Raw genomic sequence first — 12,359 nt, forward strand, 5'->3', positions numbered from 1 at the left:
TTCCATAAAGGGAACTGGAACTTCGTTGGATCCTTAGACTTATGTTTTAGGTAGGAACCAGCTACTTCCCTATTTCAGGAGCAGTTGTCTGGCAACTAGCCGCACCTGTTGCCCTTGAGAGAGCAGAACTCTGATTTACAACTCGGTGGGAGCTTTGTTTGAGTTAAAAGCACTATAATCTTAAGTCAACTAAAAACAAATCCCAAACTCTCTGACCTTTGGCCTCTTTGGGCCTCCATGTCATTCAAGTATAGAATTTTTCCTTCTGAACTGAGAATTCTCTATCAAGCAAATATATTCAACAAGCCATGACTCCAGGTCTGGCTGCCATCAAATTACACAATTCTGAGGAATGCTGCCTTCTTTCCTTTTACAGAGTATTCTCTTTACTTAAGGTTATCAAGGGAAATAAAACAAAGAAGAAATAAAAAAGCTCAGCTAGCTAGGAAAATAGGGATCCCATTTTCACAAAGAGGTTTCTCTGTTTTGATCTGTCTTAAAGTATTGAGTTTCCAAATGAGACATTGATTAAACAAAGCATTTTTTAACTTAAAAAAAAAGGTAAAAACTAACCCACTTGGATAGCTCCCATTGCCTTTATTGTGGGAAAAACCTACCTGGAGTTGAGACTGACTAAAATAAACTATCACCATCTGGACATAGCTCTCCTATTGTGTACAACTCGATTTTATTTGTATATTCTGTAAGAGAAGGTCTGCGAAGTGTGTTTGGCTTCCATCTTTCAGTGTCAACAGTAGGGTAACAAGTGATGCGTGTTGGCCACACCATATAATTAACAGAAACTCTCCTCCCATCTGGTGTGGACCTTGGCACACTGAACTTTGACAAACCCTGATTTGCATGACAGCTCTGTCACTTACTAGCTGAGTAACTTAATCTCTAAGCTGCTGTTTCCACATCCATAAAGCACATTTTTTTATGAGGATTAAATGAGATGATGTAGGAAAGACCAGGACTGCACAGGCACATGGTGAACATTTAATAGTTGGGAGAGTTGTTCCCTCATTTATAAATTTATACTCTTCAGCATTCAAAGCTAGAACACATAATGTGCACTTTAATTTTTAAAAGTCTCTCCAAACTATTGTAAAATCATTTTTAGTATCCTTTGTAGAGTTATTTGTTGATTTTTCCATTACAATGTCTGTGTAAATTCTATCATCATGTACTAGCTATAGAACATAGACGAAGAAAGAACAGTCAGGGATACCTTCCATGATCAAGTATTCTGGAAGTGGAGACTGACAGAGATGCCTTTGATGTGTGAACTTGTAAAGGGAGGAGAAAAACATACCAAGCCTTATGAGATTAAATGAGAGGTGGCAGTGGGGCAGGAGGAGAACCACCCAATAGGGCAGGATGATGCGTGAATTATCTTAAGGATTGGTAAGGCAGGGCAACTGGGATACAAATCAAGAAGGTATCCTATAGAAACACTGAGTCTGGCTAAAGTGATGCAGGCAGGTGAGGGGTACCACAGAAAGTGAAATGGCAAGAATGATCACCATGTATCTTAAATGTCACAAAAAAGTTCAAATGCTAGCTTAAAGACAGGTGTATTTCAAAGGAGGGATGGAAAAGGGAGATTTTTCTTTTAAAAAAAAAATCCCTAAAAGTCTTTTCTGGCATTGATTGTAAAGAAATAAAAATTCTATATTCAACTTAAATTTAACCTTTCAGAAAAATCATCCCCAAATTCTCTAGACTCAAAATTGAAAAGATAACTAGACTCTGACCACTCCCCAGCCACTCACCATCTCATCTAAGACACAATTATCTATGTTTTGCTTTGAATGCTGGATAACCTAAATCCTCTCCCACTGCATCTCAAGACCTATTACTCCCCTAACAAAAACAAGAGGACCTACTATTTTGGGGGATAGGAGTCCAATACATGAATTTTAAAAGAACAGTAACATTTATCCCATTGCAGCTAGTGTGTTCATTTTGTTTTGTTTACTGGGTGCCCAGGACCTAAAGCAATCACTAGAACATTGTAGGCTGTCCCTAAATCTTGCTAATTCAACATTTGATTGGTTACAAAATCAAGGAGACCAGTTGAAAGGTATTTCAAGTATCACCAATGAGGCTATTATCAAATCAGAGTTGAGATATAGAGATTACAAAGGAAAAGACTTAGGCAGGAGAGTATGAATTGATTGGTTACCTTTTGTATTGAGACAGAACCGAAAGGGACAAAGTTAAGCTAACTTCTGAGTGCAAAATATAGGTAGTAATGTTTGTCAACATGAGAAGCACTGTGTGTCTGGGAAAGGGGCTATGAACCATTCATTTAGGTGATTGTGGAACATCCATAAGCTATTCAGTGAAAAACTGGAAACAATGGTACAAAATACAGAGAGATCTGTAGGCTTAGAAGATTATTTTAGGAATATTCTATTGGGTGCTTGCTAAAGCTATAGCATGTAGTGAGATCATGGTAAAAATTATATGTATCAGAAAATGACTGTGACCCAAATCATTGCCAACATCATAACTGGCATCTAAAATGCAAGGTCCAAATCAGGAGCAGAAGGAGAGAGAGCATGAGCAAGGAACTCAGGACCACAAGGGGTGCACCCACACACTGAGACAATGGGAATGTCCTATTGGGAACTCACCAAGGCCAGCTGGCCTGGGTCTGAAAAAGCCTGGGATAAAACCGGACTAGCTGAACATAGTGGACAATGAGGACTACTGAGAACTCAAGAACAATGGCAATGGGTTTTTGATCCTACTGAACGTACTGGCTTTGTGGGAGTCTAGGCAGTTTGGATGCTCACCTTACTAGACCTGGATGGAGGTGGGTGGTCCTTGGACTTCCCACGGGACAGGGAACCCTGATTGCTCTTTGGGCTGACGAGGGAGGGGGACTTGATTGGGGGAGGGGGAGGGAAATGGGAGGCGGTGGGGGGGAAGAGACAGAAATCTTTAATAAATAAATAAATTTATAAAAAAATGCACATAAAAGTGTTAAAATGTTCAGTATTCGCATTATGCATATTTGATCTAATAAGTGCATTTCTATTCTTGGAGATAATATGAATTATCAAATTTATTAATCCATAGCAAAATATTAGGTATATCTATGTATCAATGGCAGAAGTTAATGTTTTCATATAATATATTAAGACATATTTTTAAGACATATTTTTCAAATGAAAATTAAATCAATTCCTATATTGTATATTTCCTATGCAATAAGATACATACATACCACGTGTAAGACAAAATTCTAGATATTTGAAATGTAATCAAGAGATTTGATTATCCTAGTTTTTCCCAAAGTGAGATCACAAGAGACAAGAAGCCCAGCACTTTTCTGCCCTCTGAAGTGTTGGTGACTCAGGACATAAATGTAAAGAAGTTTGTCTTATTTCCCTGAAGCCTTCCTGGTTTCCATTTCCAGCTCTGCCACACTTGATCAAGAAGAATTTACTTATTAAGCATCACTTTCCTTTGTTCGGAATGGACTCTATTAGTGACTTCATGAAACTGTTGTGAAAGCTAGCAGCCCACATGGGGTGCCTGTCACAAAAGCAGCTAACTAGGGTACAGGAAGCTGGGCCATCATGGTAATCAAATTACAACTGAATATTTGCTTTTCTGTTTTAACGCAAGTGCTGAAAATCCTGCTGCTCAAGATTCTGAACTAAAAGCACATTTTTTCCTGACACAGACCTCAACTACATTATAAGTCAGACTTCAAGCCAATGTCTGTGACGTCATTTCTATAAGTTTATGAAGCTTAAAATTCATCTCAGCAGCACACTGAGATTTACCTCTGAGGAACATAGCAGATCCCTCCTCAGCTGTTTCTTCAGGGTGGAACAATCAATTCTTATGTAATTGTCGCTTGAGAGATTAAGGTGACTTAGGCTCCACACCCTTTGTTTCTTGAGTCGTCTGTCTTATGGTGCTTCTCAGTTTCTCCTTTCAAGGTGTCTTCAGTGAACTTAAGGCAAAGTTGGCTCCAGAGTCATTCCCGTGGGAGGAGAGGCTCATGTAAATGGAGGCATGTACTGACTCCAATTTTTGCTTTTTGTTTTCTTTTATTTTTAAAAAAATTTACTGTTTTTTTTCTTTTACTGAAAATAGATTCTTCTCTCATGCAATACATTCTGATTATAGTTTCCCCTTCCCTCTACTCTCCTCAAGTCCTTCCCACCTCTCTTCCCTGCCAGGTCCACTCTTTCTGTCTCTCATTAGAAAATAACAGGCTTCTAAGAGACATCAATCAAACATGACAAAAATAAAAGATGACGCAAAACTATCTTATCAAAGTTAGACCCATCAACCTAACAGGAGGGAGAGTTCCAAGAGCAGGCACAAGAGTCAGAGGTCTGACTCTAGCTCATTCATTCTCACAGTCAGGAGTCCCATAAAAACACGAAGCTGAATGCTATTTTATATATATTATATTATATATTTATATTATATATAAGCTGATACAGGGCCACGTAGGCCCTGTGCTTGCTGCTTCAGTGGCTGTGAGCTCATATGCATTCTTTTTGATTGACTCGGAGAGCCTTGTTCTCCTCCATCCCTCTGGCTCTTACAATCATTCTGCTTCCTCTTCCATGGGAATTCATGAGCTCTGAGGGTAGGAATTTGATGGACATCTCCGATTTAGACTCTCTCCACAAAGCATCTAGCTGTGGGTCTCTGCATCTGCACCCACCTACTCCCAGAGGAAACCTCTCTGATTATGACTGGGTAAGCCACTGGAGTCCCCACCCCTCTATTCTAACGTCTTCAGTAAGGGAAGGTATTCATCAGAGTACTGAAAAATAAAGTGTGCACTAACCCGGCCACAAACCCTTTGTCCTACAATCTACCTTACCTGCAAAGTATGCTAGGACATTGGTGACACCGAATGTGTGGGAGTAGCCAGCCAATCTAAGATCCGGTCCATGAGACGGAACCCATACTGGACATTGTGCAACCACGGACCAGAGACTTGGTAGCCCAGATATCTAGGGTAAAACTAAACACTACTGATCTAAAGAGAAAACGTTCTGCTATACCCAACCTTTGGTTTTCAATGATCAGCCTGGGTTGACCTTCAGCTTACTCCTTGTTTTTGATTTCCTTTTATTTTCCTCCAGACCCAGTACTGCACTGTTGTAGGATGTAATTGGCACAACCCCCTGAGGGGACAGTGCTGAGAGGACAAGTGAACCCACTGAGTCTCAGAGTTAGTAAATGACAAAATTCCAGCCTTCTCCCACCTGTCGGACTAGAAGGCCTGCTTTCACCAGTACAGCAAAATAAACCAGATGAAATAGAATTGATTAGAAAGAGAAATCTATGTCTTTTATTTCTCTTTTTTGCATTATTCTTGGGTAACTTCCTTCCTACAAGATGGATTAAAACACACTTATTAAATTATGGGTTTGATCAGGACTGTATTTTTAATTTATAATGTATCTAGTCAATAAGAATGCAAGCTAGCAAATTTACATCCACCTCCATCTTCTAGAATGTTACTGGCTCCATCCACAGCACATAATACACAAAGAATGAATTGCAACAAGGAGAGGAGAACCATTTATGAATCTGTTATCTGGACATAATTCAGGCACTGCAGGGCCACCCTCTCTTGAAGCCTTAAGTCAAGAAACCAATGATCACCTTAGAATATTTATTCCTTTCTCACCTCAGAATGTCCAAAAGCAAATAGGAAAAAATAGAATAGAATCTGGCCAAATGTAATTGAACCCCAGTTCTGTTAAGGATTTAAAATATAAAATACACCCAGGAGCTTGAACATGCAATAAATATTTATAATATAAAAATTTACAAAACCCCGAAGTACACCTGACCCCTCTAGAATCTAGTGCATCAGAAACAAATGCATGGAAAACATCGATTCTGAAAGACTTCACAGGTTAATCTATTTAACTAGAAACACTTTTATTCTGTATTATATAACCTCATTTTATCTTCAAAGAGCCTTGTGAGACAGGCACAGTTATTCCCATTTCTTTAGGTAAATGACAACATGACTGCAATGGTAAAATTAAAAAACACTGAGGATCCCCGGCCGTGGCAGGCAGCAGAAACGTGGCAGCAGACCATGTAGCAGCAGGCAGCAGGCCCTGAGAGCAGCAAGTCCCAGGCAGGGATGGCTGCAGGTCCCTGAGTGGTGGCTGGTTCAGGGCAGGAAGACACGGCAGTGGGCAAGAGACGGAGACATGGATAGGCACACCATGCAGAGCGAGGTTGGATATTTGTATTCAGTGGGTTATGGAGAGAAAGAGAGAAGGGGAGGAGAGAGAGAGAGAGAGAGAGAGAGAGAGAGAGAGAGAGAGAGAGAGAGAGAGAGAGAGAGGAAGGAGAGAGAGAGAAGAAAGAGAGAGAGAAGAGAGAAGGGGGAGATAGAGAACAGAAGAGGAGAGGAGAGGAGAGGAGAGGAGAGGAGAGGAGAGGAGAGGAGAGGAGAGGAGAGGAGAGGAGAGGAGAGGAGAGAAGGGGAGAGAGAAGGGAGAGACAGAAGGTGGAGGGGGAGAACTGGGGAGAGGCAGAAGCTGCCTTTACAAGAGAGAGAAGGAATTCAGCCCGGAAGCTGAAGATCAGCCTGTCTCAGCAGTGGGGGAGATCATTACAATGACTACCCAAACAAGGAGCTGCCCTGGCGACCTCCCCATGGGATGGATGTCCATGTCCATGACTCTCCTGAAGGAAAGAAGACAGTGAATGAAATTGTTCTAAGTGATATTTTTACTGTAAAATGAGATAGTATATTAATACAAATTGGTTGGCCTGTACTGTAGATTAAGAAGTTGAAAATAAAAAAAGTCACCTGCATCATCTGTTGTTGGAGAGGCTCTAATCCAGTGGTCCTCAACCCTTTGGGGTTAGAATGACACTTTCACAAGGGTTAGAGATACCATACCCTGTATATCACATATTTACTTTATGATTCATAACAGTAACAAAATTACAACTATGAGGCAGCAATAAGAATAATTTTATGGTTGGGATCACAACAACATGAGGAACTGGATTAAAGGGTCGTAGTATGAGGAAGGTTGTGAACCATGGCGGCTTCTGTTACTTTCCTTGTCCACCTTGTCATCTGTAATAATGTGAAGTAACACATTGCAGTAACATCTTGAAGGAAGTTATTGTTCTAATCCTCAACCTCACCCGCCCCACCCTTCTCCTTTTTCATCCTTCACACTCAATGTGGTCTCTCCTCAGCACACCCTTGGTAATGCCCCTAGTTAAGACGGATTGCTGTGATAGCACCAGGTTTGGGAGCTCGGAAGGCCTTGCAGTATGAAAGAATCTTTAGTGGTTGATCTTAAAAGCACAGCGATTGTGTTCCTATGTTTAGTCCCAGCCTTCGGGAAGCAGTGACAGGTGGATTTCTACGTGTTCGGTCCAACTTGGTCCAAGCCAGCCAGAGATACATAGTAAGACCTTCTCTCAAAAACACAACCAAATAAAAACCCCAAAGAACACTGACTGGTAGTACAAGATAAAGTAATTCTACACCATAGATGTAATCAGATGACATTATTATTCTACCAAACTACTTTAAAAAAAAGTTCTATGACAGAAAAAAGAGAGAAAATTCTGGAAGTATGAAGAACATCCTGGTGGGTTCAGGTTGGATTCCTACAACTATGCTTCTATTATATTCATGGACAAGCAAAGAGATTCAGAAAGACAGCCATGGACAGTGAGAGTGTGCATTTCCATGTGAACTGAGTAGCTTTCTTTTCTCTGATTCCTGTTCTCAGGCCGAGATCAATGATACCACGGTCAAGGTTCTTCAGTCCGTTCATAGTAGCTTTCGTTGTCATAACAACCGTATTGCTCCTGGCCATGACTGTAGGTCTCCTTATTCACTTCTTAGCTTTTGGTAAGTACCTTTCAGATTAAATAATTAAATGTATCTCAGATTAAAAACGTAGTCCTTACTCTATATCTATTTCTGAACATGCAGTAATACTGTTTAGAATTCTTCTCTAAGTATATATTCATATGTATCAACATTTCTTCTCAATGAGTATTTTAATTTGATGTATGGTTTGGTTGGTTTTTTGGGGGGAAGGGGAGTAATAGTTTGGCTTTTTAAAATATACAAAGTATCCCACTACTTGGTGAGTGGAAGCAGGAGAACCAGAAGTTCAAAATACTCTGTGGCTATATCGAGAATATAAGGCCATCCTGGATTACGTGAAACACCCTCTCAAAAACTCCAAACTAACCATTGAATAAATGTTGGGCGGCCCTGCTGGTCAGAGGTTGCAGCCGGCTGTGGCCTGGCAGCTCTCTCCAAGCTAGGGAACATGTAGGTCTCCCAGGAAGAAGGCTTCCTGCTCTCTACTTGACTTTCTTTGGAGATGCCTGAGTTATCTCTAGTGTGACCCTTGACAGAGTTCCCTGCCGAACCTGACTCATCTCTAATGTGGCCCTTGACACAGTTCCCTGCAAAGCCTTTCCTCCTGCTGCCCATAGGGTATTCTGACATCAGGCTAGGAGTTTTCTATAGGACCCTGCTGCCACATAAGGTGCCTTCTGATAGCCACATGCTGTTTAATGCCCAGTCAGTTCCTCAGCCTTTATATCCCCCTAACTCTGGACTAAAGCTGAGCTGCAACACTGAAGCAGTCTCGAGAAGGCTATTTCCTTCATACCACAGGGTAGACAAGGACCTGCTTGCTATTCCTGCTTCCTTTGCCCTTGTGGTCCAGTGCTCAAAGGACCAAGGGGAAAGAAGAACGAGACCCCAAATAAAGCCTACCATTTTAATATAACGAACATTGTTGCATAGATGAGAAACATTCTAGACTGAAGAATAAATTTGCTCGCTACTCCTTTCCTGCTAACATTGAATAACTTTGCTTTTGTTAGCACCACGATTGTCTTTTACTTTTTTTTATTGATTTTTATTAAGCTCTACATTTTTCTCTGCTCCCCTCCCTGCTTCTCCTGTCTTTTTTCATTTAATAATCTGATAAAATCATGAAAGCAAAATACTGCAAACAACCTTGAGTTTCGTCGCATGAAATTCAGATGTGCCTAAGTGTTTGCTAAGCCTTGCTGTCTCCTAAAAGCAGTCTCACAAGCTAAACTGCTACTGTGCTCAGTAGATAAGTTTACCTGAAACTGGGAAATACAAAGCTTCAATGCCAAATTTAAGTAAGATGGATGATTTTAGTATTAGTTAGCCTTTTAAAACAGTTTATGTTATATCATTAGTACAAGAAAAAGTAATATACAAAAAATATGCGTAAAGATTTCTTTAAAATCCTGGTAAACATTATTTCAGAAGTCTTAATACACAAAATTAATCATATTATGTACCATAATGTATGGTAATTATATAATAATATAAATAATATAAGGCTTGATATTATTTCAGGAGTTTTAATACACAAAACATATTGTTAGATAACATAACTTTCCTTTAAAATACATTTTGAGTTTGTTTTAGAAATAATTATGCCAACCCTCATATATGGTATGCAGATAAATATGTATGAATATGAATAGAAAAGGAAAAGGCACAATTTATGGTCTGTCCTATTATAAAAAGTCATAAATGATCAAAAATAAAATTATCAATGCTAAAAAGAACCAGTAATGAGGAATAATCATTCCAGATAATCAGATACAAAGGCTATAACTAAGTAGTATTTTTCTCAACATCCTACTATCAAATTACATGAAGTTAGCCATCAAATAAATTATAGATGCAAAAAAGGAAGTTGTCATTGAGCTTCATATTAAGTTAATGAATGTCAAAGGACACCACATTCTCAAACATAAATAAGGAAAAGAGATACCCAGGCAATCATATTCCAGTCAGAACCTCATGATCACTTATGAACTACAAATTACTTGCTCCACCCTGATTTAGTGAACTACTTTAGTCCTAGGGTTAGTAGTTTTTTTTTATTCTAGTTATTTCTCTATGAGTTACATATATGATCATAGGAACAGAGAAAATTTCCCAAGAGGTTCTGCTAAGTTATGTCCATATTCATAATTCTCTTACATATGTGTATTTTAAGGATTCTTGACATCTTTGCACTGAACGTTTGTTCCAGAAGACTCTCTTGGTAAAAATACCTCACTATAGGCAGCCGAACTAGACATGCTCTGAGAAAGTTTCTCTTATTCCAGGAAAACTGTCAGATCAATAATCTATCTACAAAACTATTGTCTAAAGGCTTGGGGCGATTGTTCAGTGTATGTAGGACCAGTTGTCCAAGCTCACCTGTAAATTCTAGGCAAGATTCATGGGTGTGTAACTGGAGTGGGCACAAGCAGGCAGATCATGGGGTTTTCCAGAAAATAGTCTAACTGGAGTGTTGAATTCCAGACACTGTGTCAAAAACCTAAGTCAGGCCGGGCGGTGGTGTCGCATGCCTTTAATCCCAGCACTCGGGAGGCAGAGGCAGGCAGATCTCTGTGAGTTCGAGACCAGCCTGGTCTACAAGAGCTAGTTCCAGGACAGGCTCCAAAGCCACAGAGAAACCCTGTCTTGAAAAAAAAAAAAACCTAAGTCAGATAAAAAAATAAAACACTTAGCACTGATCTGTACACACACACACACACACACACACACATATGCAAGCACATAAGGGCATACACACATATTCAACACACACATAAAATAACTAATTTCTAAAAAGAATATCTGATAATTTAAAACCATTCCCTTACTTGAATTGGTTTTTTACCAATGAATAATCACATATCATAAATTTATATTAATGCTTACTGAGTGAGTAAAACAAAATATTATGTAGATGTAATAATAAAAAACTCATAGTATTTCTGTACAACGTTAAAAGATCCAATTAATGCTAGGCCTACTTCTTTTACCTCAACAACCTTAGCTTTGCCAGTCTTTTGAAAACTCAAAATAAAATAATTCTGCTACATTTATATTAAGTACAGACTTTTCTTTCTCTAAAAGTTAATCTCCTTAGCAGCACTAGAGTAAGTAATCCTGCCTTCGTTTTTCCTCCAGACAAAAAAGCCTACTTCTACCATAGCAGCTTTCAAATCCTAAATGTTGAATACACTGAGGCGCTAAACTCCCCGGCTACGCAAGAGCACAGGCATTTGAGTGAAAGGATCGAGTCGATGGTAGGTTAAGGCTTAATTTTCTTTTTTATTTCTGCATAAAATGAAAACAGTAAGACTCCTAATGTGATAATAATATTTTCATATAATAATGTTACCGAATGAATATTCTGTATCTTTTCTTCCCTTGAGAAGTGAGAAATTTGTTTCTTGGCTTTCTCTGATTTAATTTTTTGCCAATATATTAGTTCTTATTCATATTTTCTCATGTCATGATTGTAACAAAGTAGGAAGGCCATAAAGAATATGGATTTTATTTGATTATGACTTCAAAGATAGGAAATCTGTTGTCTGTGTGGTTAAGGATTGAGACCACCCTTTTATATTTATTTCAATCTTTCTTTTTTCTTTCATTATCCAAGTAAGCATGTAAAGTAGCAGGTGTAAAAGATACGTTCACAGCCAGGCAATCATGGCACACGTCTTTATTCCCAGAACTTGGGAAGCAGAGGTAGGTAGATCTCTGAGTTCAAGGCCAGTCTGATCTACAGAGTAAGTTACAGGACAGACAAGGCAGTTACACAGAGAAACCCTGCCTCAAAAATAAATAAATAAATAAATAAATAAACAAACAAATAAGTTCGCCATACAAGGAATAAGACAGTTCAGATACCTGGTGTGATGATAGGCCTAATAGTTTGAACAGAAACGTTCAAAGCAGGCTTTGCCTCTTGCATGAAGATGTCTCTGTCTACTTGCCCTGTCCTGACAAGCAGACACCTAGCACTCCTGCATCGACAGGGAGCTTGGCTAGCTTTCAGGCCTGGGTTAGATTTGACCAGTCTAAGGTTGCTCACTTTCCCTTTTCTTTTTGAAAACATCTAAATATGTAAGTTAATCCAAAGCTTGTGAAATTTTAACATAATAACACAGCCAAGTGATAGTCTCATCAAGCCTCAGATTTCTGGGCCTCTGACTCAACTTCTAATTCAATAAATGTTGGTCACCCTTTCCCACCAATATACATTTTTAACTAGTTCCAAAGTAGTACTGACACTGTCTACACACCACACTCTGAGAGACGGAAGTTAATCTCCAGTGAGCACTATCATTGCTGTGGAACTGACACTGTCTACACACCACACTCTGAGAGACGGAAGTTAATCTCCAGTGAGCACTATCATTGCTGTGGAACTGACACTGTCTACACACCACACTCTTGAGAGACGGAAGTTAATCTCCAGTGAGCACTATCATTGCTGTGGAACTGAATAAGCAACCTGTCA

At 39.3% G+C, this 12,359-nt stretch overlaps 1 protein-coding gene across 1 annotated transcript in view; it reads left to right on the top strand.

The window, feature by feature from the left end:
* Positions 1–12,359, top strand: part of Tmprss11d (transmembrane serine protease 11D) — a 54,856-nt gene that overhangs the window by 16,890 nt on the left and 25,607 nt on the right. The window contains exons 2-3 of the mRNA XM_075943405.1: positions 7,773–7,894; positions 11,018–11,136. Of these exons, the coding sequence (XP_075799520.1) occupies positions 7,773–7,894; positions 11,018–11,136 (241 nt within the window). The remainder of the gene's footprint in view (positions 1–7,772; positions 7,895–11,017; positions 11,137–12,359) is intronic.

The sequence above is a fragment of the Microtus pennsylvanicus genome, chromosome 12, assembly GCF_037038515.1.
Source record: "Microtus pennsylvanicus isolate mMicPen1 chromosome 12, mMicPen1.hap1, whole genome shotgun sequence".
NCBI classification, from domain to species: domain Eukaryota; kingdom Metazoa; phylum Chordata; class Mammalia; order Rodentia; family Cricetidae; genus Microtus; species Microtus pennsylvanicus.